Genomic DNA, 27,095 nt, shown 5'->3' on the forward strand with positions numbered 1-27,095 from the left:
CACACACACACACACACACACACACACACACACACACACACACACACACACACACACACACACACACACACACACACACACACACACACACACACACACACACACACACACGAATACAGAACTAAATAAGCATAGTTGAACTAAAATGAAGAAATAATTTAAGATTGTTATGTCCTGTTACAACATCTACTTAGAAATCTATTTTGGCATTTAATAAAATCTTTATGTATTTATTTGTTTGATTGTACTGAACTGGCAACCTCTTGATCTGAGCCAAATGCTCAACCACTGAGTTATACCCCCTTATGTAGATTACATTTCCCTAGCAGCATATCACTGTTGTATTCCAGTCTGGTGCCCTTTGAAGGGCCATAAATGTAAGGCTGGTGTTCACTTCCTTCAGAAGAACCTGCACTTCAGATCTATTGACATTTATTTTTACATTTGGAGTCCGGTACTCCACCTTTAACAGTTTTGTTAAACCTTTCTAACACCCTTTAAGTTTAATAAGACACTTATGAAGATATTTGTGAATGAGGCCCATACTCCTGGTTCTGTTAATGATTGCAAACTGCCCTGGTCCTTAATAAACAAAGCAGCCCCAAATAACACTTCAATATAAACACTAACAAATTGTATATTAACAAACTTGTTAATATACTAGTGGAGTTATGAACATTGACATTAGTCCATGTAAATGAGAAATGGTGGTTCTCTTTGACCTCTTAGATTTGTACATGATTCACCTTAAAGTGCATTTGTAAATGATGAATGATTTTGTAAGTTTCCCAGTATCGGTTTCCAAAATCCCAATCCACAAAGAAACTGTTAAATGTACTTTGGTAAGAAGAACAATATTTCCAAAACAGTAACTTATAACATACTCATGAATAATTACATTCTGAGAGATCTTAGAAAGTGTTACTTTACTGGTGGTGCAGTTTGTACGTCAGTGCTTTGTTGAATAATACAATAAAAAGGATTTGGACTCCCAGTGTAACTCTGTGTTGTGTCTTTAATCTAAAAAAAGATAAAGAACAGGAATTTGTGCTTCAAAAAACATTACAGTTATTAATAAATGCTTAAAAAGTCATTACATTCAGCCTGTAGTTGGAGCTGTGAAATCATCTTAACAAAAGGCGCCTTGAGGACGTCTCTGTGTCTGTATGTGATTCACAGTGACTATCCACTTCACCTGCTACTCATTAAAACAACCTTCTGCAATCACGGCTTAGAATACAAGTCCTCTGATGTTGGCACTTTCAGAAAAACACCAAATCAGGAGCATTATGAAGTCATGTGACCATAAAAGACATTGACACATTTGAGTTTAACCGAGCAGATATAGACACACAGAAATGGGGGGAAACAGCTCAGCAGTCATGATTGAAACAGAACCGATAGAGCTATTTGTGAATATAAAAGAAACTATGACATTGTACGCTGTAATACCTTCTCATGATGACTGCTAACAAGTCTCTAGATTCATGTCTTAATGTCAGAACATGAAATGAGATGAAAATGACACTTTTCTTTGAACCCATCACCCTTCACAGTGTGCCAGACAGCTACCGTATGCCTTTTGATATTTTTTCACCGTACACCAAAACTCAGTCTCTAACTTATCACTTATAGTTCATCACATTTACTAGACGTATTGTTCTTAATGTGACCAATACATCTCTAATATTAGGAAAATAAATTATATTCCAAATAAATGATTACATTCTACTAAGTCTAAATGTGCAATTCTTATACAAAGTGAATGCAGATAATTCTTCATGTGAAACATAAAATACATTTTACTTCTCTTCACAGAAACCTTTGTCTGAGATGCAGTTTGTGTGGCTTTCAGATCCGACGACTGCACAACGCATGTATATGTTTGTATGTGTTTACTGTCCACTCGTGTACCACCGTTTTCCGACCGTGCTGGGCAGGAATAATCTCTTTATTGCACAGGACCTCGGGTGTGAAGGGATGCTGAATCACAAAGCCACAGCCGCCTGTCAGGGCACTGTAGAGTCCGAACATCAGAAACAGGGGGCCCCTGAACCCTCAGGGACGTGGAAGGCAAGCATCCCACGCCCTACAGCAGCATCTGAGCAGGACAGAGGAGGTTTGAAGGGAGGGGGAAGTAACAGAGCGGGGAACATATGGCCGTCCCATCCAAAGGACCAGGCTTTTGTGAGGTGTTTGCTGTTCTAGCTCCCCGGCAGCCCAGGGTCAGAGACGTGCCTCTGGATCTCCTGCGGCGCTCTGGAGGTCTCCAGGTGCTCAGGGAGGGAGGGGAAGCGCTGGCTGACACATAACAGTCCAGGAAGCTCCTGGGCTCCTGAAAATTGAGGAGGGGTGATTTCCATAGAGGGCAGGTGTGGGGGGACAGCCTCTGGCGACATGGACATCGTGTCATCAGAGGCCACAGTGAGATGGATCCCGCTGGACAGAGAGTCCCTAGACTTAGGGTTGAAGTCCGAGTCTGGACTCTGGAACGAGAGAAAAGGATTAAGCCTAACTCAGACAGGACTGTTGTGTTTAAAGGAGTAGTTCACAAATACACTTATTGAATTACCTCTCTCTGTTTGCACAATACATATGTTGTTAGAGCAAGCAGTCTGTTATCTCATAACAGTGGTTCACAAACCTTTGTTAAAGCAACCCTGTTGTGTAGATACAAATATTTTCAAGTCCCCCCAGAGACAGCGCAGACCTATTCATCCTTTACATTTAGACATGACACGCCCTTCTTTTTAAAACTCTGGGCCCTTTATAAGGGAGTGCTCCCAGGCTTGGGAACCACTCTTGCCAGGCAAACAGTGGACACTCCAGGAAGTTACTGGTTGAGTAATACTCTGGCAAAAAATATTTGTTATAGATTAAACACATGTAATGTAAAATGTTTATTGATTATCTTTAAAGAGGCTGGTAGGTGGATTTTGTTACCTTTACACAGAACCAGAACAAATACCCAAATGTCAAGATGTCCCATTAAATAAAACAATAAATAATAGGTAAGTGAAGTTTGTAAAGTAAACACAACACCTGTAGGAGCGAGGCAGTGCTGCCGATCTGGACAGGCGGGATCAGAGGGACAGTGTGGATTGCTCCTGCGCTGAACAGGGTGGTGGGGGGAGGCGGGTGAGGGCGGGGGGACACAGCACTGTAGGCTGGAGGCACCGGGGCCATCTGCCTCTGCAGGAGCTGTAGAATCACATTGATGTCTGCAGTCATTCGGGTCTCCAGCCTGGGAAGGAAAATAAATAATTTATTTTCATGATCGGAAACACACACATCCCAAAGTGCTTTTGATGTTATTTTGATGCCGGATAGAACAAGTCATAAAAGAGCCCTCTCATCTGTTTTTTCTAAAATGTCCACTAGGTTTCTCTCTTGCTCTCTCTACATTATATCTCTCTGCCTCATATTTCATGACAGACATACGAAAGGAGGATTACAGATGACTGACTTCACAGAGAATGTTTCTAAATATTTGAATCTCACCTTTGACCCTTTCTTATTTTTTTTGTCTTTGTATCCTCCTCTATCTCCTCCCTTTTTTTTCCAATACAAATGCAGCTCATGAACACTACCGGCTGGGAACTGATAAGCAAACACAGCAGGAGAGGCAGGGAGGAGTTTCCAGAAGTATTATAATGGTGACGCTAAAGTAAACATTGGCTGTGAAATGGAAAGAAAATCCAACATCTGTTTATTGATTTGCAGTGGGGGTATAGCTCAGTGGTAGAGCATTTGACTGCAGATCAAGAGGTCCCTGGTTCAAATCCGGGTGCCCCCTCTTTACCACTTTAAAAAAGTAAACATTTAACCAGCTCACCTGTTCAAATGGGACTGCAGCAGATCCAGTCTGGTCCCCAGCTCGCTGGGTCGAGCTTCAGGGCAGGGTGGACGCTGGAAGCTGGCTCTGACTGAGGACGCTCGTCTCTGACTCTCTGAGAACTGGCTGGCTTTGCGGTCCGGCCAGTAGCCGTACAGGCCGGACATGCTGATCGGGGCTGCTGCTGTTTCTAAGAAGGAGAAATCATCTGTTCATATGTGAGGTACTTTTTAGTTTCTTATTCAATAAATAATAATAATTATAGTAAGAGATAATACAATATGTTAGAAATCCAGACTGTCTACTCTAGGAGTCATGATCAGCCAGTGTCTACTCTAGAATGGGATTTTTTTTAATATTTCTTATTCATATAAATATAATAACACCTTTTTCCATTTTATTCTATTCTTGTAGTTTTTGTTCTAGTTTTAGAGCAGGCGTAATCTGATGTTTAATTGTTTATAAATTCATTTTGAAGTTTGTTCTTTCATTTGTACTTTTTTACTTTTACTTTCCTTTTTATGTCGCTTCAGTTCCATTTTACAAGTATTGGTTGGGTTGTAACTTTAAGTATATTGACAATTTTATGTCGTTCTTGAAGTTTAAATCATATCAAATGTCATTATTACAATATGACTTTACTGCATCCACTTGGATAAAAGGTAACATTTAAAAATGCACTAAAGTATGGTACACTTTGAAAAACAATAAAAACCTTCTAAACATTTTCTACCTTGATTTCATATTCAGATTACAATTTAGTTTAGTTTAAAGTGTGTCTTTTATTTACATTACAGTTTGTAACATTGAATTAACTCTTGGACTTTGGACTTGCCTTGGCACCAAATAGTTTTAATATCTTTAAAAAATATTACAACTCTATTTACTCAACCTCATTACCTAAGGTAAGATCTCAGGAGGAAATCTAAGAGGGAACTGATGTAATTGTGATTTCAAATGTATTTTTGGTACACCTCTGTTTTAAGGTTATAACAAGACATGACGGGTAAAGAATCGCAGGAAGTCTTCACCTGAGTATTGTGATCCTCCGGGGTCAACAAGCGGGCCCATCCCAGCTGAGGGTCCACTGTGCGGCAGGACGTTGACCACGGGGGGGTAGTCTCTGGTGTCCCTCGGTGTGGGGTACAGCTCCCCCTTGCTGTGTCCCACAGGCCTCATCTCCTCATCACTAGACTGCGAAGAGTTGCTAGCACTGCTGCAGATGTCTTCCCAATGGGATCCTGCCATCATTCCTTGGTGGTGGTTGGCTACTGTGCAGGACTGATCGGGGTACGAGTCTTCACGGTCCATGCCGTCTGTGTGACAGGGTCCCCAGGATAAGATATATTACAGTAAAATTCAAGCACTTCCAAAAAACTTTTACCAAATATTTCCGGACTCTAAAAGCCTTCAAAAGCACAACTAAGTTGTTTGAAAACATAAAGTTTACAGAAGTGTATGTATTTTAAGCAGCTCACATTAACACAAATGTTATGTTTTACTACGATAATTTAAAGGTCCCCTATTTTTGTTTAAATTAAACACCAGACTATGATTACAATCAAACATTTTGTACGAACCCTGGAGGTAACACAACACAGAAACATAATGGAAATATGTTAAGCCTCGCCCCTCACTCACCTGGTCGGTTTCGGCGACGCAGGGATCTTCTCCGACGCCTTGTCCGCCGGTAGTCACAATCAGAGTCCCTGCCAGGGGTTGGTAGGTGTATTCTATCTGCCTGATACATATCAGCTTCAGTAATTCAAAATAAACAGACCTGATCTCATGCTTAAAGAAAATGTACAGTCTTTGAATATTTTCACATCATTGTGTTTGTGTATTTATGTTTATTGCAACTATGGGCCTTTTCTTTTTAAAATATAAATCAGAACAACCTGTTATGATGGTGAGTCAAGATGAAGAAGAAGAATGGGGGCTTATGTGTAGCTCTGGTGGAACTTACATCTCTCAGGTTGAATGTGATCTCCAAGTTGGTCCAGAACTTGTCAGCGAAGTCAGGATACATGTCCATCACCTCCAGCAGGTCCTCTCTCTGGATCTTGTGAAGGTCGCAGTAGGTCAAAGCCCTGACGTCAGAGCTGGATTTGCCTGGCCTCCCATAAAGACTGATGGGTTCACCAAAGATATCGTTCTTCCCTACAGACAGCACAGCAACAGGAAAGAAGAGCATTGGAAAATAGTAACAATCACTTAATGTTGTCAAAAGTAACGCTGTACACAACACTAAGCAGTTTAGCGTTAAACATGTATTTTATTGGTGTGCCCACATATTATCAAAAGTATTTCTGTATCACTTTTGATAATGTTATTTGTAAATGTGTGAATGGGTAAAGATAAAACAGGCAGAAATGGTCAAAAATAAGTTTCTGTTCATGGCCTAAGCACCCACCTAAAATAATATGATAATAACATATTTGACATTTGTAATCTTATTTTTATTTAATCACCACAAGGCACAGGTATGCCACCCCCAGCAATAGAGTAGCACTGATATTCAACAGCACTGCTGCTCAAAACAAGGGAGGCTGGAAAAGAGATGACCTACAGTATGCAGCCTGGTTCTGAGTACTGGGCCTATTGATGATCAATGATACTGTGGAATGGAAGTGGAGCTATGCCCAAGCACCTCTGGCAACACATCACACAGAGGGTGTGTGTGTGTGTGTGTGTGTGTGTGTGTGTGTGTGTGTGTGTGTGTGTGTGTGTGTGTGTGTGTGTGTGTGTGTGTGTGTGTGTGTGTGTGGTGAAAACGGCAGCGTCAGTTGTGGCTGGTGTTTTGTGGTAAAGAGACGAAAGAGTGACCAATAAAGAGACACAATATGGCCATATGCAAAAAAAACCATCATGATTTGGTTTTGTTTTTTTGTAGTGTGCATTAACATTGCATTAGTAAAATGTTTTTTTGAAAACATAAATGAGAAACCAATGACATTGATAAACTTACTAAGAAAAAAGGACCAAATAAGCAGAACCTCCACTTTGGCGCGCAACTCACCTAGTATGGCCACCACCACATTATCCCTAAGGATCTCTATAGAACCTCTGGAAAGGAAGTAGAGGGCGGTAAGAATGTCCCCACTGTGGACCAGCGTGTCACCCGGTGGGGCGTGGGTGGTCTTGAATCGCATGGCCAGAGCTCGCAGGCAGCCTTTGTTGGCACCTCGAAAAGCTTTGCAGTTCTGCAGCAAGCACCGGTTCAAATGGAGGCAGATGTCAGCCTGAAGACACTCAGGGAAACCCTTTAAAACCTGCAGGGCAACAGAGGGCATTGGGTAACTTCGGAATTATTATTTTATTTTTACCTGCATATATGTGTCCTGGATCTTTAAAAGCGTGCATCAAAACATGGAAAATGAGTTTAAAAGGTGCATAATAATTAAAATATGGGGTGAGAGAAAGAGAGCAGATTGATTTGGCCCGGGCACAAATGACAGTAGCTCTAAGTGATTATCTATTCTCACATTGAATTGACAGGCGCTAATGCTGCTCTCTGGCTGTGACATGCTCCAGTGCTGTTAGCAGCTGTCCCAACCAGCGATGTGACGCACATCCTCAGTGAAAATGAAGTCTCCCAAAGCATCAGCTCGGTAGGAAACCCTGATGTTTATTTAAATGTGAAGGGGGCACCCAGAGTTGAACTGGGGACCTCTTGATCTGCAGTCAAATGCTCTACCGCTGAGCTATACCCCCTGCCTATTATAGTAAGAGTGAGGTTTGATTTGATCTACACCAGGGGTGTCAAACTCAATTTCATTGCGGGCCACATTCGCATAAAGGTTGCACTCAAAGGGCCGGTTGTAACTATATAAAGTTAAAACTCTTGACCTAACAATCAACATCGGCACCTCAGTTGTTTCCCCGACTCAGACTGAAAGGAATCTGGGTGTGACCCTAGATAACAACCTGTCCTTCACTGCAAACATCGCTGCTACAACCCGTTGCTGCAGATACACGCTTTACAACATCAGGAAGATACGTCCCCAGCTGACACAGAAAGCGACTCAGGTTCTGGTCCAGGCTCTCGTCATCTCACGCCTAGACTACTGCAACTCCCTCCTGGCTGGTCTACCTGCATGTGCCATCCGACCTCTGCAGCTCATCCAGAATGCAGCGGCTCGTCTGGTCTTCAACCTTCCTACATTTTCCCACACCACTCCGCTTCTCCGCTCCCTCCACTGGCTTCCGGTAACTGCTAGAATCCACTTCAAGACACTGGTACTTGCTTACCATGCTGCGAATGGATCTGGCTCTTCCTACATCCAGGACATGGTTAAACCGTACACCCCAGCGCGTGCACTACGCTCTGCATCAGCCAAACGACTCGCTGCGCCCTCGCTGCGAGGGGGACCCAAGTTCCCATCGGCAAAAACACGTGGGTTTGCTGTCCTGGCTTCAAGATGGTGGAATGAGCTCCCCATTGACATCAGGACGGCAGATAGCTTGCACATCTTCCGGCGCAAACTGAAAACTCATCTCTTTCGACTCCACTTCGAGCGTTAGAACTATTAACGAAGCACTTTTATACTAATAAAGGACTGGCTTACCTAAAGCCAGTTGAGTAGCACTTGAAATGTTTGGCTCTATGAAACCTGATGTACTTATATGATTCTGTTTTCTTCAAGGTTGTGTCTTCCTGGTCGAATGTACTTATTGTAAGTCGCTTTGGACAAAAGCGTCAGCTAAATGCAATGTAATGTAATGTAATAAATATATAATATATATATAAAATAATGTATTTTATTACATTTTTGCTTCTGAATTGGATTATTATTGGATAGGATAATAACTTAGTAAAACTTCTGAAAGCAGAAGTCCAGGGCAAATAATTGCAAGTCTCTTCAGTGCCATATCACAAAACGAGATGCATTATGGGACATGTAGTTTATGGGCAACCTGCTTCTGTAAAGTGGCATGTAACCGTATAATAAACGTAATATATTCTTTGCAAGCTCTTGCGGGGCCCCCGGGCCTTGAGTTTGAGACCCCTGATCTACACAGTAGCAGGTATGAATCCAAAAACAGGTTAGAGATAGAACAATAGAGATTGTGAAGCAAAGTAAACATGCATTGTCATCTCTTCTGAAAATGTTTTCCAGCTGGGTGGCAGTTGTGGTTTGGGATTATGTAGACAAAAGGATCACAATGGGTGAACAGGGGGCATCCGGATTTGAACCGGGGACCTCTTGATCTGCAGTCAAATGCTCTACCACTGAGCTATACCCCCACATAGTTAACAATAAATATCAGCCTTTCTGATTGAAAGTTTTGATGTAAAAGCATATAACAACAACTCCATCTTTCTCAACTGTCTAAACATCCGATTTCCTTTTTACACAAACATAGGGCTATTAATTCTACTACACATCATGTGCCTGATGAATTTTCGAAATGACTTACAGCGTTCATGTCGATGCCGTTGGTGTAGGACCAGGCATGTTGAAAGTACTCCTCCAGCCTCTGTCTCAGGCTGCCTGGGATCTGGTGGAAACGGATGAACTCTTTGACCCGCAGCATCTGGGTGTGGTACCGTGCCGTTCCTGAGTACAGTCTCTGAATGATGGCTGACACATTACCAAAGATGCTGGCATACATCAGAGCTGATTGGGACAGATGACAGACATTTGGTTATGATGGAACAATTGATGATACAAAGATAAATGTACAATTTTGTATTTATTTTATTTGTTTAAGAGGGCCGTCTGATTTTAGTCTCAATCCCACTCAACTCACAGCCAATAAGCATGACACAGATGGAGAAGATCTTCTCTGGGTTGGTGTTGGGTGAGACATTCCCAAAACCCACGCTAGTCAGGCTGCTGAAGGTGAAGTACAGGGCTGTGACATACTTGTCTTTGGTGGATGGACCTGCAGCTGGATCACTGTCGTTGAACGGTTTACCAATCTGGTCCGCCAGGTTGTCCAGCCAGCCGATCTTGAGGCCTCCGATGCGGGCTGAACCTGTTCGCTCCACGTTGCCGATGGCGTACCAGATACAGGCCAGCCAATGAGCAATAAGGGCAAAGGTGCACATGAGGAGGAAAAGGACTGCAGCTCCATATTCTGAATAACGGTCCAACTTCCTGGCCACTCGGACCAACCTCAGCAGTCGCGCTGTTTTCAGTAATCCAATCAGAGTTGTTGTCTGAGGCTGTTGAAGAGAGAGTGGACATCATGTTAATGATATTAGCAATCCTATGTGCCAGTGTAAAATATGATCAAATAAATAAACACAAATTTGTTTGCTGCAGATATAAAGTTTATTGAAATTAAAAGTTTCGACCATGCAAAGAATTAAAATTCAGATTATAAAAAAAATGTATCAAATTATTTGTGAAGCAAAAACCTAAAATAAATGCAGTTTAATTAATGACCAATTTATGATATAATAATTCAGATTTCTTGGAAGGCCAGTCAGAGAAAAAAACCGGATAATCAACCAAACATGTGCCATGTACATTGGAGAAAAAGAGGTTTAGACAACTCACTTTATCTCAAGCGCTAACTGGTTAGAGTTGGGCTGGGCAGCACTAAGTGGGGTTTTATGATGCACATATAAAAAACATTCATTTTATTATGAATGAATTAAAGCTGTGGATGAGGGCACAAGCAAAACATATTTGAAGCTACCAAAATATACATAAATATCGGCATATGTGTAAGCCATATTTTTTTAATATCATATTTAAACCGCTTTAATGTTATTTTACATAAACATTAAGGCAGATGCTATTTGCACCCGTGTGAAATTAGTCAACAACGCTATTTGAACTGAAGTGACTAGTGAACAATGCTATTTTGATTATTTTCCGTGCTAGTACTTCTATTTTATCTCAAAACTTGAGGTTTGCCGACTGCCATCTAGGTAATACACCAAATATCCCTTTTAACAGAGTCATCAATAACGTTAGTTGCTGCACAGAGACCGGTTTGGTAGTTTGACCTTGTGTCTGTTGTGAAAGAAAATGTGTTTATCTTTTTCACACAACATTGGGTAGTAAAAGTAGACAAAAGACCAATGTCTCCCCTTCTTTCTCACCTCTTCAGACCCAGAGCGGAATATGAGCAGATCGAAGGGTATGGCGGCCACGATGTCGATGAGGAACCAGCCCTTGAAGTAGTGCTGCGCGATGCGTCCGGGATGGCTGACCACCTCATCGTTCTGGTTGACGTAGGTGGTCCTGAAGTTGATGAGGATGTCCACTATGAACATGACGTCCACCACCAGGTCCACTACGTTGAGCGGGTCACAGGTGTAGCCGCACGTTCTCCTCCGCTCTTCCTCCACCTCGTTGAGAAGGAAGGCGGCCGAGTATGGTGTGAAGATGGCGGTGTAGATGACCAGCAGCAGGATGACCCAGTCCCATACTGCTTTGAAGGGACTGTAGTGAAGGATGGTCCATTTGTGGATGCGAGGGGCCTGGAGCTTGTACTCTGGCAGAACATCAGCACCGAGAGACAACACCTAAAGAGATGGACAAGATAATGATAGTGTTATTAATAATAGAGGTAACTCAGTAGGATACAAAGTGTGAAAGACTGTTCTTTATAGATGTGAGCTAAAAATAAGTTTCTTCATAAAAAGTGTCAAAGCCAATCTTGCTGACAGGTCAAGGGATTCAAAAGTAAGTGATAACTTCCTAAAAATATGTTCACCAACAGAGCACACTGAGTGAGTTTCCCAATATGCACATTTCATAAAGCAGCAAAAAACCCACAAACAACGCTTGTGTTTGGCCTATGAGCCTGTAGCTCTGTCCGCTCTCTACAGGCACAAGTCAAATCACTGACTGCTGTTTTAAATTGTGCCTTGCATCTTCACTTGCCGATGTTGCACCATGTGACCCCCTTCTACTAGAAGTCAGATCAATTGTCGACCAGAATAAGTGCCGGCATTGATTAGGAGCCATGCAGAGGAGTAATTTTAGTTAATTATACAGATATATATTTGGCAGATTTAAAATAGCAGTGAGTAGGATTAATGGTATCTAGTGGTGAGGTTTCAGATTGCAATCAACTGAAAACCCCTACGCTCACTTCTCCCATCCATTCATGTAGTTATTATATGAACTTCAGGTAACGTACAAATGTGAAGCCCATTTATAGAGCAGTTTTAAGTTTGTCCAATCTGGGCTCTTTTTGAAATATGGCAGACCTGCCACTTTGTATCAATGAAGAACTCCTTTAAAGACAAAAGGTTTCTTAGTTTCAGGTGATAATCCAATAATAAAAACATAGTTTTGAACATTATATTTGTACTTACTGCCAATAAAAAACCCAAGTCCTACAAATGTTTCCCGACAAATTGTATATTTCTGTTGTCCCACTGCTTACATCCATGCTCAAGCTGACCAACTATCCCATGAGAGATGTGAGACTCTAATTAGCATTTTGATTTGCATAATAACCATAACAACATTTGCAGGACTTGTATGACAAGTAGCTTTAGAGCCAAAAAATAGACTTACACAGGAACCAAAATGTAAGTCTAACATGGTTACTAAACTCTAGTCTAGAAAATTCGGGTTATTTCTACTTTCCAAGCTTAGATAAAAACAGTAATCAGACATAGTCAAAGTAAATTGCACATTCAAAATATTACTAATTTTGTCCATAGCCATATTTGGTGAAAAAAAACGAGGATGGTAATAAATGAAGTTAGGTTTTCTAGGAATAATGGTGGCTTGTACAGCTTTCCAGGATATCAGGCCTTTCATGACAGAGGGATGTTAGCTTCCACCCTTATTCTGTTTTTTAATGAGCAATAGACAGGGCATAGTAAAATAAAAATATGTTATAGTGGGAGACCTCATAGGATTTACTGAACACACAAACCTCTGGCACTTCTTTGTGTGTCAGCAACTGACCACAGTAGCTGAACAGATGTGAAAAGACAACATGCTAATGAGAATGTAAACACGAGCAAAAGTTCACTCATCCAGGAAATGTTGTTATTGATGTTGTTCGCAGTTCTGTTTCATAATGACAGCCAGAGAACAACTGCCACCACCAGTTCACACGCAACAGCTCTGTGTCACTTCTCTGACTTTATAATTAACATTGCAAGAGTTTACTGTTTCAATATTTTAATATATATATATGGTAGAGGCTGATAGTTGAGGTGGGAAGTAAAAGGAAAGCTTCAAGACTGAACCGGATTTATAATGAAGCAACTTTGAAACATATGAAATTGCTGCTTCTAGGACATTAAATGTTGAAATAACAGCTTAGTAAATACTCACAGGCTGGACTGTAGATTATCTGATATTAAAAACAAATCTGTCACATGTAACTCATTTCAAGCGTCTTTAAGCATTAGACAAATCCCATGTAGTATTATTATTATTATTTCAGTGAATTTTCTTTTTGCAAAACTTCAACCATAAAGAACTACAGAAATGTAAAACACATAATTCTTCGATGCATCCTCCGTGTCTTGTCTTATTCCACGCTTAACACAAAAACACAGCCATTTATTTGCTTTAAACCCCTTAAAGTAAACCTAAAAGAGCAGCAACTCAAACGCATTGTGTAAAAACTGTCCAAACAAAGAGATACAACCTTTGCATAAGCCTAACCTGGACAAAGCTGCTCACCTGTGCAGTTACAGTAGGTGAGCAGGAAGGGGCAAATTGGAGTATGAAGATATGAGGACAAAAGAGGGAGAAAGAGGAGGAGAGGTGACAAGAAATAAACAAACAGTGAAGTGGAGCTCAACAGGGAAAGGCAGAGTGTTGGGAGGACACCAGGTGGCTTGAGAGACCCAGTAAGGCTGAGGTACTCACAGGCTGCAGTTTAAGCTTGAAGCTCATGGTGAAGCGCGTTCGGTTTAACAGCAGTAGACTGAGAGATACAGAGGGGGGAGGAAACCCCTATCAATTTCTCTGTATCTCCCTCTCTCTCTCTCCTCCCTCCCTGTAGTCCGGCCCTCACAATAGGATCCTCCTTTAAACATAACCAAAATGATCTATTGGCTATTTGAATGATGGCGTCCGCAAACAATAATGACTTAAAGCAGAAATAGCCTTGCTTTAGCACTCCACACTTTATTCTTAACTGTTGATAGCGGAAGCCTGATTTTCCTTCAGATTTCACTCAAAGAAATCTCACAGCGGCCAGAAATCTGGCCAAAAACCATATTTTGGGGAACTAATAGAGCCAATTGGACTGTTTTGTAAGTTTCTTTGGACAAAAACGTCAGCTAAATTAGATGTAATGTGTGTTCCTGTGAGGTCTCCTGTTATAAACTAATTCAAAGCTAGGGGGCAGCATAAAAACACTTCTGCTGCCTACGGTTACCAGTGTTTTACAGTCACAGTCTGGTGAATCACACTGTGTGCTTCATGTTATGCAGACAAATCAATATGCCAAAGATCAATAGCAACCTTCATTTCCCTTTTTGTAAGGTGCCAATCGAAATCCAATTATAAAAACAAGAAAATTAACACATTTATTGTATAACGTGATAAAAGCAAAAATAAAACAAAAAATGTGTTTATAGATTGAGTAACTTTTAATTCACATGATCCTTCTTTTGAAAACTCGATATACTTATTGACCAATGCTACCATTTTTTTTCCAATATGACAGCAGCAATGATTACTGTGACCTAAAACCTGACCTTCGTGGCTTCACATTCGTCCGTGACCCCATAAATATGATATGACTATTGGTCTGTTTATGGGCAAGACAATACAGCCATAAATAACTTTTTTGAGATTTTGGGCTATTTTGCTCCCATATCATGTCCTCTTTCAGGGGTTACAAAAACCTCCAAAATATACATCACGGGTTATATTTTACTAGCTCATTTTTATGTAGATTAGCATTAGATAATGCCTCCATTGCATATCTTAATATACCATTTTAGGACATAATTATAATAATCAATTTCGGGAGTTTTCATGGGGATATAAAATACTTTAAAATGTTACACTGTTCACCTGATATGTCTTGCAAGATGTATGGAGTTTTACAATACAAATGCTTGAAGGACATTTAAAAAAAAAAAAAATGTTTTCAAACTTCAAAAAGCTCCACTACAGTAGCACTTACAAACACCAACATTTACATTTGTATCCCTCTCTGTATTCTGAAGGTTTTTACAGGGGGGTTTGTTAATATATCATTCAAAGCCTGATATTTGTCTTACTCTCTAATGCTGGTTCATTTCTATTTCTATTTTGAGATGTTTCTATTTTAGAATTGTTTATTTCTACTCGTTTAATTTGTTATGATGTGCAATGCCTTATTTTGTTTTATGCTGCTGAAACTAAATGTTTTCCCAAATTGTGATTTGACAGCTGACAATATTTTCTGATTACTGAAGCAATAGAAAAATAGATTTACAAAAAATCATTCTGTACAGACCTTTGACTCTAATATGTTAACAAATGAAACCTGCATTTTGAACCTGCATTTATGTAATTTTCTGTTCTGGAAATGTAGGCAAATTAGCACATATGAAATAAGATGTCACATTAGACTGTTCAAAGATATACAATTATATAAAAAGTTAATATTTTTACCCAATTCACAAGAAATGTCTACCCTTATCAGCACATAAACACTCTATAGAGGACTGCAGTGTGATTCTATTAGCAGAGTTAGAGGTCTGACGGATGCACAGAGAGCATCCCCACTGCCCTCCACTTCCATTAGCTCTAGACACCAAGGTCACTGGCATCAGGCAGCGAGTGCCACTCAATAGCCTCACAGCTGTTGGCCTTTTTACTCGCTTTCATATCTATATCTCACCGGGACTTCTCCACACTCCTGCAGACAGCTTCAGACTGTGATCCCCAATCACACTCACACCATCACCACATACACCCTCACACACCCAAGGGAGAGGACAGTACTCTAGTCTGCCAAGATACCTTTTATACTGACAAATAATAATTCTTAATGTCACTTAGTCTGTTTAAATGTCCAAAAAGTAATTAAACTGTTATTAGGAGACACATTTCTTCAAGTTAATTAAATCACTATGATGTAAAAACAGCTACTTAAAACACCAGGTTGATTTGTGCTGGAAACAGGAGAACATTTCCTGTGTGTGGTCTGTCAGCCGGAGACATAACAGAGACAGATAGTTCTAATAACTTTCTGCTTTCTACCTCCCAACAAAAACATATCAAAGAGCAACCCACCGCTTACTCACACAGAGGAACTCTCTTTATCTAAACTTGTACATGATGTCAGCATAGATAACAAGTTAAGTGTTCCTGCCAGGCATTTTAGGAGGCCTTCTGTTCTTCCTTTCAGTCTTTCCAGGGCCACAGAAGTCATGTTGCTCCACATTGTGCAGCTGGCCGTTGATACCACTCAGCCAACTGGTGTGAAGGAGTGATCTCCTATCAAGGGAGCTGCAAGTATATCAGGGAATAGTACTCATTCTTTTGTTTGTCCTATGTAAACGCAAAACTGTAAAAAAACAATAAATCCAGATGTGAAACGAGAAAGCACTAAAACCTCCCCTTTCCGAACTTCCTTTATTTACTCAAAGTAATAATCATGCTGAATGTCTGATAGTGGCAATTCTTTATGAAGAATACTTTTAGATTTAATACCTTCCTATTTCTACCGGATTAAGGTTGGATTTTTAAACATATCATTAATGTTGTATATTCAAAGACAAAACAAACTAAACGGAACCAAACTTTCTTCGTCTGGTTATGTCAAGTTTAATTATTTAACATGCAGATGTAAATTCAAATAAGTGAACGTTGACATTTGGTTTCTCACATGAGACGAACAGCGGCCTGTCTTATGTTAATGTGGCTCTTTGGACTCAAGTACTTACAATACTAAGTTGTTACTACTGTGAATCACATCATTTAATTTCATTACTTTTTTCTGTGATAATTGTGCTTCGTATACCACAACATTTATCAAACGGCTTAAGTTAAGAGCTACCTAAGATTATGATTTTATATTAACATAGATACATAAGCTTATACAAAAGTGTGCATCAGTTTAAAAAAAAAAAAAGTGTTCTCTAAGTGCAGGGGCGTTTTTAAGGCTTTCATTTATCTAATTGATTTATACTCTCCGTTTTCAACATTCACATAGGGACCGCTTTTAGAGCCACATTTTAAAAGCAGAAACTTATAAAAGTCCACTGTGTTTTTTTCATCACGTCTCTGTGTGAGGTTACTGTGTGCCCAAAATGTGCACTGACGCACAGTAGTGTGATGACAGGTGGCTCACACCTCAGGTGAGATTATTTTTTCACACTTTCACCCTGTGACTGCAGATGTCTTTTAGCATCTTCAATGAGCCAGCAGCAAGCAAACATTTTTAGACGTCTTTGTCTGAACTATGTGCAGAGACAATGATGAAGGTGACAGCGCAAGGAGATCAACGGAAATAATGGCCTGGACGTGTCCTGCAGGACGACAGGAGATGTAACATGATGTGATGTGAAGTGTTTCGTTTCAGGAAAAATAGCTACTTGACTAAGCTTTTGAGAAAACCTCTAAATATGAGGCTAAACCTGAAGTTATCAAAATACATTAATCCTACAAATCAAACAAAACTTTCCATCCAAACAAGCAAAAAATCCAATTCATAAATAATAATGAAAACAGGAGATCATTTTATTTCCACTTAATAATTTCCATGAACAAAACAACATTGATTCCAGTGCAACAATCTGTCTTATTTTCTGTCTTCATGGTAGAGATACTTATGTAGACAATTCCAGAAATGAAGGAAACTGCACTCAGAACAAGTCGACTCATCTCACCTGATTTGTTTTTGTATTAAGTCAATTAAGTTGTGTGTTATATTTGTCAGGTTTCAAATGAATTTATATTCTATTTCTCCATCTTTACGGATTTTCTTTGGAACAGAAATTATTTGGTAAATGATGTTAATAATTTCGAATTGAAAAAGTACTACAAATTACTTTAAATGAGGTCACAAAATTACATTTTTGAACAATAAATAGGTGGAAGCAACCGACAACAATACTGTGTCCAGTAACTTTGACCAAAGAACGATTGAAATATAAATAAAGGCAAATAGGTTTTATCGCCTATCTTTCTTCACTGAGATGTTAATGGCCTTGACTTACCTGAGTGACGTGTGAGACCTTCTCTGTGACGTTTTGAGTTCGGTCTTTAATCTTGCTGGGTGCAATGATTTCAATTTCCGTTGGCGAAGGAGGTCTCATCCTGTCTGAGCCGAAGGTGAGAGTAACCTGAGGAATGCGGCCGATGGTTCGATGTCTCATCAGGTCCGAGTCTGACGTGGAGTTCAAAACGCTCGGCTTCAGATCTGCAGCAGAGAGCAGCAACATCAGCACAGATCAAGAACATTCATGCAGATTATACAGATGTGAATAAAAATAAACAAGAACAGAACACATTTGAATATCTGTATTTAAATGACAATATGATCTTTTACATTAGCTGTGTGTGGGGATGTCAATTCATGACCAAATGTTAAAACTAAAATATAACACAGTTAAAAGGTTTTCTAAAACAAGAGGTTTTGTGTCCACTATCAGGACAGCATTTCACCTCAGCCTCAAGACACAGATGGGCATACAGGCGTTAACACATGGTGAAAATGAAAGAAATGTTAGACTCCAAAAGATACTTCAGAAAATAACAAGAGGAATAGAAGGATATATGTGCGATAATGCACAATTCTACCACAAAAGTACCACAGACCCACACACAATCATACACACAAAGAGACAGAGGGATTGATTGTGTCTCTGCTGGAACAAGCAGCACATGCTCAGATTGAATCGCACTGAGTTATGGATGTTGGATATCTGATTTTTTCTTTACCTTTGCTGTTTGATAATGATGATTTCTGATGTGTACTTATAGATGCAATTATACCTGTATACATGGATGTACTTGTACATGTAAAGAATATAATGGCCTTGATGGGGTAAACCTCTTTTCTGCCTTCATCGTTCAATCCTCATTGTAAAAATAATCAGTTTTGGAGAAAGGCTTATTGATAGTAATTTCTTAATAAACCACATTTTCAAAGGTGATGTGAATTTATTCTTTTAATAACCCTTTCAGTCTCAAAGACTGTAGCTATTAGTTTATTTTAACAACATTGAAAAGACCATATTTGTGTTTAGACAAAGGGAACAATCGTTCAATCATTTCTTTTCAAAATGACAGGTCATATATGATTCAACTTACGTAATTTCCTGTTTTCTAACCACAAAGCCAGACACTCACTACTGTTGGTTTGGGAGTCTCCAGGCCGATCGCTCCATTCTGCCCTCATGCCATCGATGTCGTCCAGTGACGAGGCTCGTCTGAGGCTGCGGACACTGTCCCGAGAACAGCTCAGAGGTAAGGCTCCTCCGGGGAAGGCATTCCCGGGGTCGAGGTGGTCTGTCAGCAGGGAGCGCCGCTTGGTGGAGGGCTGGGCTGCAGGGGAGGGGGGGGTCCAGGTCCTGTTCTATCAGGGCTTCTGTCTCAGACTGCATGCAGCTCTCCTTGGACGGGATCCGAAACTCTCTGAGGGGGACTTCCTCGCTGTTTGGCTGTCAAGGACAGAGAACAGGAGCCACGTTTTAAGTGTAGGAATGTGATCATCTGAGAATTTACTGTCATGATTATCTTCGGCAAAATATTTGCAATATTATCCAAATAATCATTAAAATAGGATTAAAACAGCACTTAAGGTTAGGATACATATTAAACACCAATATTTTGTGAGTCTGTTCCTTCTTAAATAATATTTAATGTATTTATTTTTAATCAGACTCTTTTGAAAACTTACCTACCATGACAGCAATCCTTCGTTCATGTGAGGATATTTATGATTATCTGGATAATGGTAATTCACCACAATAAACGTATTAGAAGTTTTATCGATTTACTATTTCATCCCATCCCTACTATGGAGTACAGAGAATAATTTTAGAAATAACCAATTGTTTTAGAAAATAAACGTGTAGCTTACAACACGACACTAGTCCTTTAACAGAAAATACTGTTTCATCCCTGCCAAAGAGACTCAAAGTGTACATTTGTCTACAGTACATTATCCAATACAGTTTCGGTCAGGTATACTGACTTCCAGGAAATATTCTGCACTAGAAGTGATGAATGAAAACAGAGAACAGTTACTCTGAAAGTACAAGGAGATTCTGAGAAGAGAAAGGCAAGCTCAATAATGGATTTTCCCACTCATTCTTCCTGTTAGTGTACTTTCAGTTGAATAATCAGTCCTCAAATTTCAAACAATTCTTACTGCTATTTGAGGCAGCTAACATTTGAAACAGCACAATGGTTGTAATTATATGTGGAAAATCAGCAAGGTTATAAAAAAATGTAATTAGAGCAGACTACTTTTAGGTTTATGCTCTTCACGAAAGCCTAATGTTTTGTAAGTGAATTCAAAGATTGAGTCACTGCGATGCAAAGCAGATATGTATTAGTACTGTTTGTAGATATTAGCTACAGTCACTAAGTATTAGAGGATTGCATTATCTTTGAGTGTCCTGTGAGTGGGTGAACACAACTTCACCTGCAAGTAGTCCACTACCACTCCTTCAAATTGATCTTTGGAAAGTGAAGGTCGTCGCCTTGACCGGAGCATCGGCAGCCTCATCTTCAACCTGCGATTCTGACCTGAGAGGAAAAACCTGTGTTATGTTATATGTATTTATTTTGTATTAAATCAGATGTTAATGTAATATGTTCATGACAGAGAACTAATGGTTTGGATACAGCAATACTAAAGATGTCAACACTGATCACTATGATAACATGACACATATTCATTATTGTGAATCACTGGAGCAAAACATGATCATTCCTACAGTTATTCATGTGAGCTGTTGCAACATTAATATGGTATAAAATATGTTAAAGACTTTACAGAAAATCAGTCCTTGGGTGACTCTGTTCCTGAGGCCTGACTTTTTGAGAGATGGATCAATCAGCTCCTGGAAGTCGAGAATAAACATGATGACAATTCCTTCCTCGTTTTTTACGGGCACAATGTCCACCAGGCATGGTCTGCAGGTACCTTTTGACATAGAAAGAGATGGAAATAGACTTTAAAAAAAACTAAAACCAGGGGGCATCCGGATTTGAACCGGGGACCTCTTGATCTGCAGTCAAATGCTCTACCACTGAGCTATACCCCCACACAGATCAGAAAGCTCCCCAACAAAATAGCATATTACAGAGAAGTGAGGTGGGGGGGGGGGGGGGGGAGGCAGAGAAGACAGAGACATTCACAATGAATGATTTGAATGGGAAATAGGAGGGACACAGATTTGAAACACTGAAAGCTAAAAGGCTTCAGGATCAACACATGTCAGGTCTAGCTTCACTCTCAAAGGAATTTCTATTCTGGAAAAAAATCAGCCGGGTAGTGAATGCAGCCGAATCACATTGTATCCATTTTTTCTGCTTCTTCAGTCTGTAATCACAGCAGGGAGCATGAGACAAAACAAATACGTAAATGCTTAGTGGATTTAAGCTTGCATGCTGATCGCATTTCCATGACAACAGTGCCATAGACTGCCCATGCCCACATGTCCAAAGTTGCAACATGTGTGTGTATCTGTGTAGGTAAACAGTAAATGTACTTGTGTTTATGGTGGATGACAGTAATCTTCCTGAGCCTGGTATGTTTGCTTGCCCCTATCATGTGTTTCTGCCTCAGTGCGTCTGGCAGATAACAAGGTGAAAAAGGAGGTGAAAGAGATCAATAGGGCAAAATGCAGACCTGAGCACAGGTTCAGTCTGCAACTGACAGCAGCATTGAGATTAAGTCAGAGAGAGTCTAAGGGAAATTAAGCTTTGAGAGGAAGGAGCGTTCAATAAAATACCACGATTGACAAGTTTAAATGTCGTTCTTACTCTGTTATTTCTTACAAATCTAATATCCCCATCTCTACACTTTTCATTCCTTCTTGTTTTCCAAACTATGACAACTACATTTTAGTTTGCACAAAGATGTTCTTCTAAAACCCAAGCTTTGCACTGTAGAAAATACAGGTGGAAAATATGAAAAGAAAAGCATGGGACCGATATTGAAGAGGGAGTAGAGTAGGGATTAGGGTTATACAAACAAATTTATGAATAAATACTGGAGGTTCGGAACAAAGAAAAAAAACATAACGTGTGTTTGCTGGGGAAGCTGTGCTGAGAACACACTGACACACTCTATGATTTAAAGCCTGATTATCAAACTTTTCACTGATTTTGAATTGTGAACTGTGTTTCATCTCTAATTTGGCTTTCCTAAACAGAAAACAACAGCATGTTCTCACAAAAGCCAGTTAGCACGTTACAAATAATCTGGTGGATACAATTCATTTTTCACTTTTTTTTCATTAATATTCGGGATTTAAAAGTTTGGTTGAAGTTGGATAGCAAAACATACTGATTATTGGGACTGTGACCCCAGGTATCTGAGGTTGCAACTCTGCCTTTCCTCCAGTGTCTTACCTTCCTTATCATAGTAGAGGATCTCCACCTTGTGCTCTTCGGAGCCGAGCAGGGCCTGAGCCAGCTGGGCGAGGGCACTCTTCATGGTGCCGGGCCCCACCAAGAACTGGCAGGTACAGGGCTGCTGCATGATCTCCGCCCTGGCAAAACCAAACATCTGGCAGAAGCCTTCATTGCAGTAGATGATGCCACAGTTCTTCATCTGGGCATTGGCGATGAGGAACTTGCGATCTGAGGGGCAGAAGTCATATTACAGTTATGGAACTAAATCAATGTTAAAACATGCGCAGTGATTTTTTTTATGTCCCATAGTGAGGGTTGGAACAAGGTATTTTGCTTTAAAATTCTTCAAACCTCCATGGTGTCTGGCCTGAGATGGCAGTTATAGCTAATGTTGCTTTGCTATGATAGCTAGTATTTGTTAGCAGTTATACTGCTGTTAGGCTACTTTTTGTCATTAAACTGCTACCTTGTTTATGTGAAAACTGAATAACTTACAATTTCGGATTGTCAAAGTCCATTAATTAGTTGCCTTAGGAAGAATCTTGAAATAAAGAGTTGGGGAGTTTAGATTTAGCTATGGTTAGCTGTTGCTATGTCCAGGGGCGGTTCTAGGGGGGCAAGGGGGGCCAGTGCCCCCCTAACACTGACCTCTGACCCCCCTGTGGGTAACAATGAAAAGTCTTCTCTTTTTTTTTTTTTTCAATGTATATTTTCTGGTACTCGGTTTGCCAAAAAACGCAGGATTTTGTTGCTGTAATGTGAAATTGTGCAGATACCCTTATGTAAAGTAGAGATGTAACTATTCATTGCCTTTATTTTTATATAAATATGGTGTTAGTGCAAACATTGCACTATAACTTAAGCTGAAGCTAACAGTAATAACTATAAGATCAATCTGAAATAAATAAGTGTACTGAAACAAATACCAATAACTGTATTGCATTGTTTTCTTATGCGCAATTACTTCATACTGTCTAGTTCTCTTTTTCGTCCTGCATTTATTGAGCCCCCCTCAGAAAATAACTGGCCCCCCAGTGGCCCCCCCCAGTCAAATTGGTCTAGAACCGCCACTGGCTATGTCACACACACACTTTCATTAAGCTAATGCTATGAATGCTAATGGTGTTGGTTTGTTTAGCTCTGTTTTGAGCGTTGCAAACTTTACTGTTACATGCAAAAACATTTATATGTAATAATAATATTTCATATAGTAAGAAATAATAAAATGATGTTGAACAAATTCAGATAGGCTACTGGTCTTTATCTATTTTTTGAATATGTAAAAAAGGTACTGCTTTTCTTTAACATTACATTTATAATAAATCAATCCTAAGGATGTTCACAATACAATTGCACGTACACGGTTTGATTGAATCAAACACACTTCAAAATGTCCTGCATGGTCTCCTCTCGACAATCAGCTTAAGTGGATCTGATTAAAGTCTACCACTCCATGGTGCTAATGTCATATTTTCCCCCGATAGACTGAGGAGAAGATGTTGGCACTTTTATTTGTGGGTCTATGAGATTAGTTTTGTTTCATAAAGATAAAGCAACACTTTCTCAGAATCAAGCAAAACTAAGAGTTTAAGAGAGAAAAAGCAAAATCAAGCAAAAATAAATGTAATTTCAAAAATAAAACTATTCCTGAGGAAGATATGAATAATCAACAGATTTGAATGGAATATCTAACATTTTCACATAGAATACAGACAAAAGAGTGATTATAAACATTTTAATTTTAACCAGAAGATGAATGTATATGTAAAGACATTTGGTCAAATGAAATGACACTGAGCAAGTGATAACAGCAACGCCCAGCGTGGATGAAGATGGTGCAGGTCTTTCTTCATGCCCCCCCTCCGTGGATCTGATGCTGTCCCCTCAGAGGAAGTGGGAAAACGGGATAAGACCTCTGGACACCACGCTGTCTCAATGATCCACACTGTTAATATGAGAGGGAAATAAATGCTTTAGGAAATGAAAAATATTAAGTTAACAAATAAAACTCAGCTCAGTGGCAGTCATGGATGGTAGGTTTTCCTACAAAGAGAATAAGTAAACTCAGCCTCCATTGATTTTTATATCAAATTAGCGTGTTAATAAAATAAGCTATCATGGCTTATACTTGCATATCTAAACAGAATCATGAAAGCCTGTTGGTAGGCACAGTCCGTTTGAGTGTGTGTGCCGGTGTCTGAACGCTCACTCACTGCTAGCTATGTAGCTAACTGTCCCTGCTGTTAGAGGCTACTTAGCTTGCATTGTTATGTATCTAAAGGTAGCTAAATCTAACTTTCATAGCACAGCTTTTCTTTACTTCTCACTTAACACAATAAAGAAACAGACCGTATAGTACAGCACAAACAACACAAATGATCAATACTTACATATATTTTCACTTGTAGTATTATAATAATTGAAATGCTGGTTCTTCTGGGGTATCCATGCTCAGCTACCGCACTGCACTGTACAATCGCTGGAGGACTGGGCTGTCACTCAAATCCCATACTTTCCCTGCTCTCAAGTAACTTGAGGGAATTAACAAGTTGTTTGCAAAATGTTATCTGACATTTGACTGATACTGTTTCTATTTTCTTTCAAAGGCCCCGACTGTTACTTCTATATAGGAATATAATTTCATGAGATTATTGTTATTTATCAATTTAAATGCCCACACAGCTCATTCTTACAAGAATTGCACCAAAGAAGCAGTTATATAATAAAGAAGAATTAGAGAGATTTGTTGCCAGAACTTTGATTTTTTGATTGAGGTCAAATTATTTCTGTACTTTTACTAGTGGAATATTTTCCATTGATTTATCGTTACTTTGGCTTAAGTAAACCATCAAAACTACTACTGCTGGAAACTGGACCACAGAAATATTTTTTCCTGCAATGTCAAACTTTTGAGTATTCGACTCTGCATTCAGAAAAAATCCTTAATAGTAATTCCAAGCTAATATACTATCCAGCTCCTGTTATTGATGATTGTAATATATGTTTCAGCTGCAAAAGCATGCCGAAACATTGTCCACCATGAAAGTGAAGTAGGACAGTTTTGTTCGAAGCTTGCTAATAGAGTAGTGTGAGCTGTTTTAAAAGTACTTGCCTATCCACTGACTGACCCTTTTAATATTGTGTGGTGGAAATGGTTGAAACCGATGACCTATACAAATGCGTGGAGGGGACTCTTCCCTCAGTCCCTCTGTTTAGAGTAAATGGGTGAGCTCCGCTGGTTGACATCTCATCCTGTCCAAAGTCATTATATCTGGGGCTCAGAGCAGAAACACTGATCGTCACACGGTTGCTAAGCAGCACTGCTGTGGCATGTGCCCTCACCTGGCCGTGCACATCTCCATTTTGGGTCAGAATCTGCTCAGGATGTCAGGGTTATTTTCAGCCCTAAATCCACAACATTGTTATTTGTCAATAGTGAGGTTGTTAAGGGGTACATGTGTGAGAAAACAAAGCGTAAATTGGGCTGACTTGTATACTTAATTGGAAATACTTGTAACATAAACAAACAATATAAAAACTAAAGAAATGTAAATGACCAATCCAACATCTGAATTTTTTCTTCCTAAATGCGTGAGCGGTGGTCTCTCTTTGCATTCAGTGGAACATTTGAGCTAATTACATTACACACAAACACATTCAGGTGGAATAACACCTCAAACAGTGGGGAGAGGGCTGTTAATGGCCCTGACACAAAGCTGATTTATGTAACATTAATTAAAAGCCAACCCGTCTCTCATCTGTTCAGGCAACCGCAGTCAAAATAAAATAAATAAATAAAAGGTATTTGGCACCATATAAAGAAGACGTTTTGCACACATTAAACAATTGGCTACTTTAATTTAAAAGTACATTCAATCCAGTTCCATTCGCAAAAATGCTATATTTGTTTACAATCCATATACTGTTGGCCCCCAAGTTCTACTGATTATAACCACTAGCACAAATTGGGGCCCCTTGATGTGTTTTAAATATATAGGATTGGTTAGCAGTTCTCAAGAAATGTGACTAATGGAGGTCTCTTTTTATGAAGTTTTTAAGCACACCAGTTTGGGTCTGGCAGACCCTTAACAGATCGAAAAAATATGGCTAAATCTGAATAGTTTAAAATAGATACAAAATATCCTACTGAGAACTATTTGTTTTATAATCACAATGTGCACCTGTGTGTGTGTCCTCCTAACTCTGAAAGCATGACATGTTCACAACTAATCATGTGTAGCCTACTTACTCTGACCGTCGAATTTCCTGATGATAGTGTCCAGGTAGGTGTTCTGGAGCGCCACATGGCCGCGTCTCACAGGCATTATTTCCCCGACACATAAACCTAACTAAAAAAGTAAAAATAGAATAGAAAGCAGGTAATGAAGTGCCACCTGTGGAGAAAACAGCCTGTAGCCACTTGGAGCGTCAAAAATCAGGGATAGGAGGCAACTGATGGTGAGGGATGAAGAGGATGGAGAGCAGGTCTGGTTGCCAGGATGATAGCAGATGCAAGACGCAGTAAATGCTTTAAAAGTAGTTTAGGATACTGCAAAAACCCCATTCAACATCTCTTACGCCAAAAAAAAAAAAACAGCTCCCACACGATTTTGTCTTCCCAAGGGAGAAGACGGAACCTGTTTAGGGAGAAGAAGTTGAGAACAAAGCCGGGATATCTCAGTTTGTTAATATTATCTCAGTATTCTCTCTCTCAAGTTTGGCCACTGCACGATCCTTAGGGCAGAGAAGAAGCTCCTCTCAGACCAGACTCCCTGATCCACTCC

General features: G+C 39.7%; 1 protein-coding gene and 1 non-coding gene across 2 annotated transcripts; one reads left to right on the forward strand and one right to left on the reverse strand.

The window, feature by feature from the left end:
• Positions 1-132: 132 nt before the first annotated feature.
• kcnh6a (potassium voltage-gated channel, subfamily H (eag-related), member 6a) lies at positions 133-27,095 on the reverse strand. The gene is given in 17 exon segments (XM_034220285.1): positions 133-2,486; positions 3,043-3,244; positions 3,836-4,025; positions 4,867-5,151; positions 5,477-5,576; positions 5,802-5,995; positions 6,855-7,107; positions 9,257-9,456; positions 9,590-10,007; positions 10,896-11,321; positions 17,937-18,139; positions 19,072-19,282; positions 19,284-19,382; positions 20,372-20,475; positions 20,726-20,875; positions 22,309-22,539; positions 26,561-27,095. Coding segments are annotated over 17 exon segments (3,624 nt in total). The 5' UTR covers positions 26,637-27,095; the 3' UTR covers positions 133-2,204.
• trnac-gca lies at positions 3,725-3,796 on the forward strand. The gene has a single exon. It is a non-coding gene; the product is annotated as a tRNA-Cys (tRNA).

This window comes from Gymnodraco acuticeps, unplaced genomic scaffold, assembly GCF_902827175.1.
Source record: "Gymnodraco acuticeps unplaced genomic scaffold, fGymAcu1.1, whole genome shotgun sequence".
Classification (NCBI taxonomy): Eukaryota; Metazoa; Chordata; class Actinopteri; order Perciformes; family Bathydraconidae; genus Gymnodraco; species Gymnodraco acuticeps.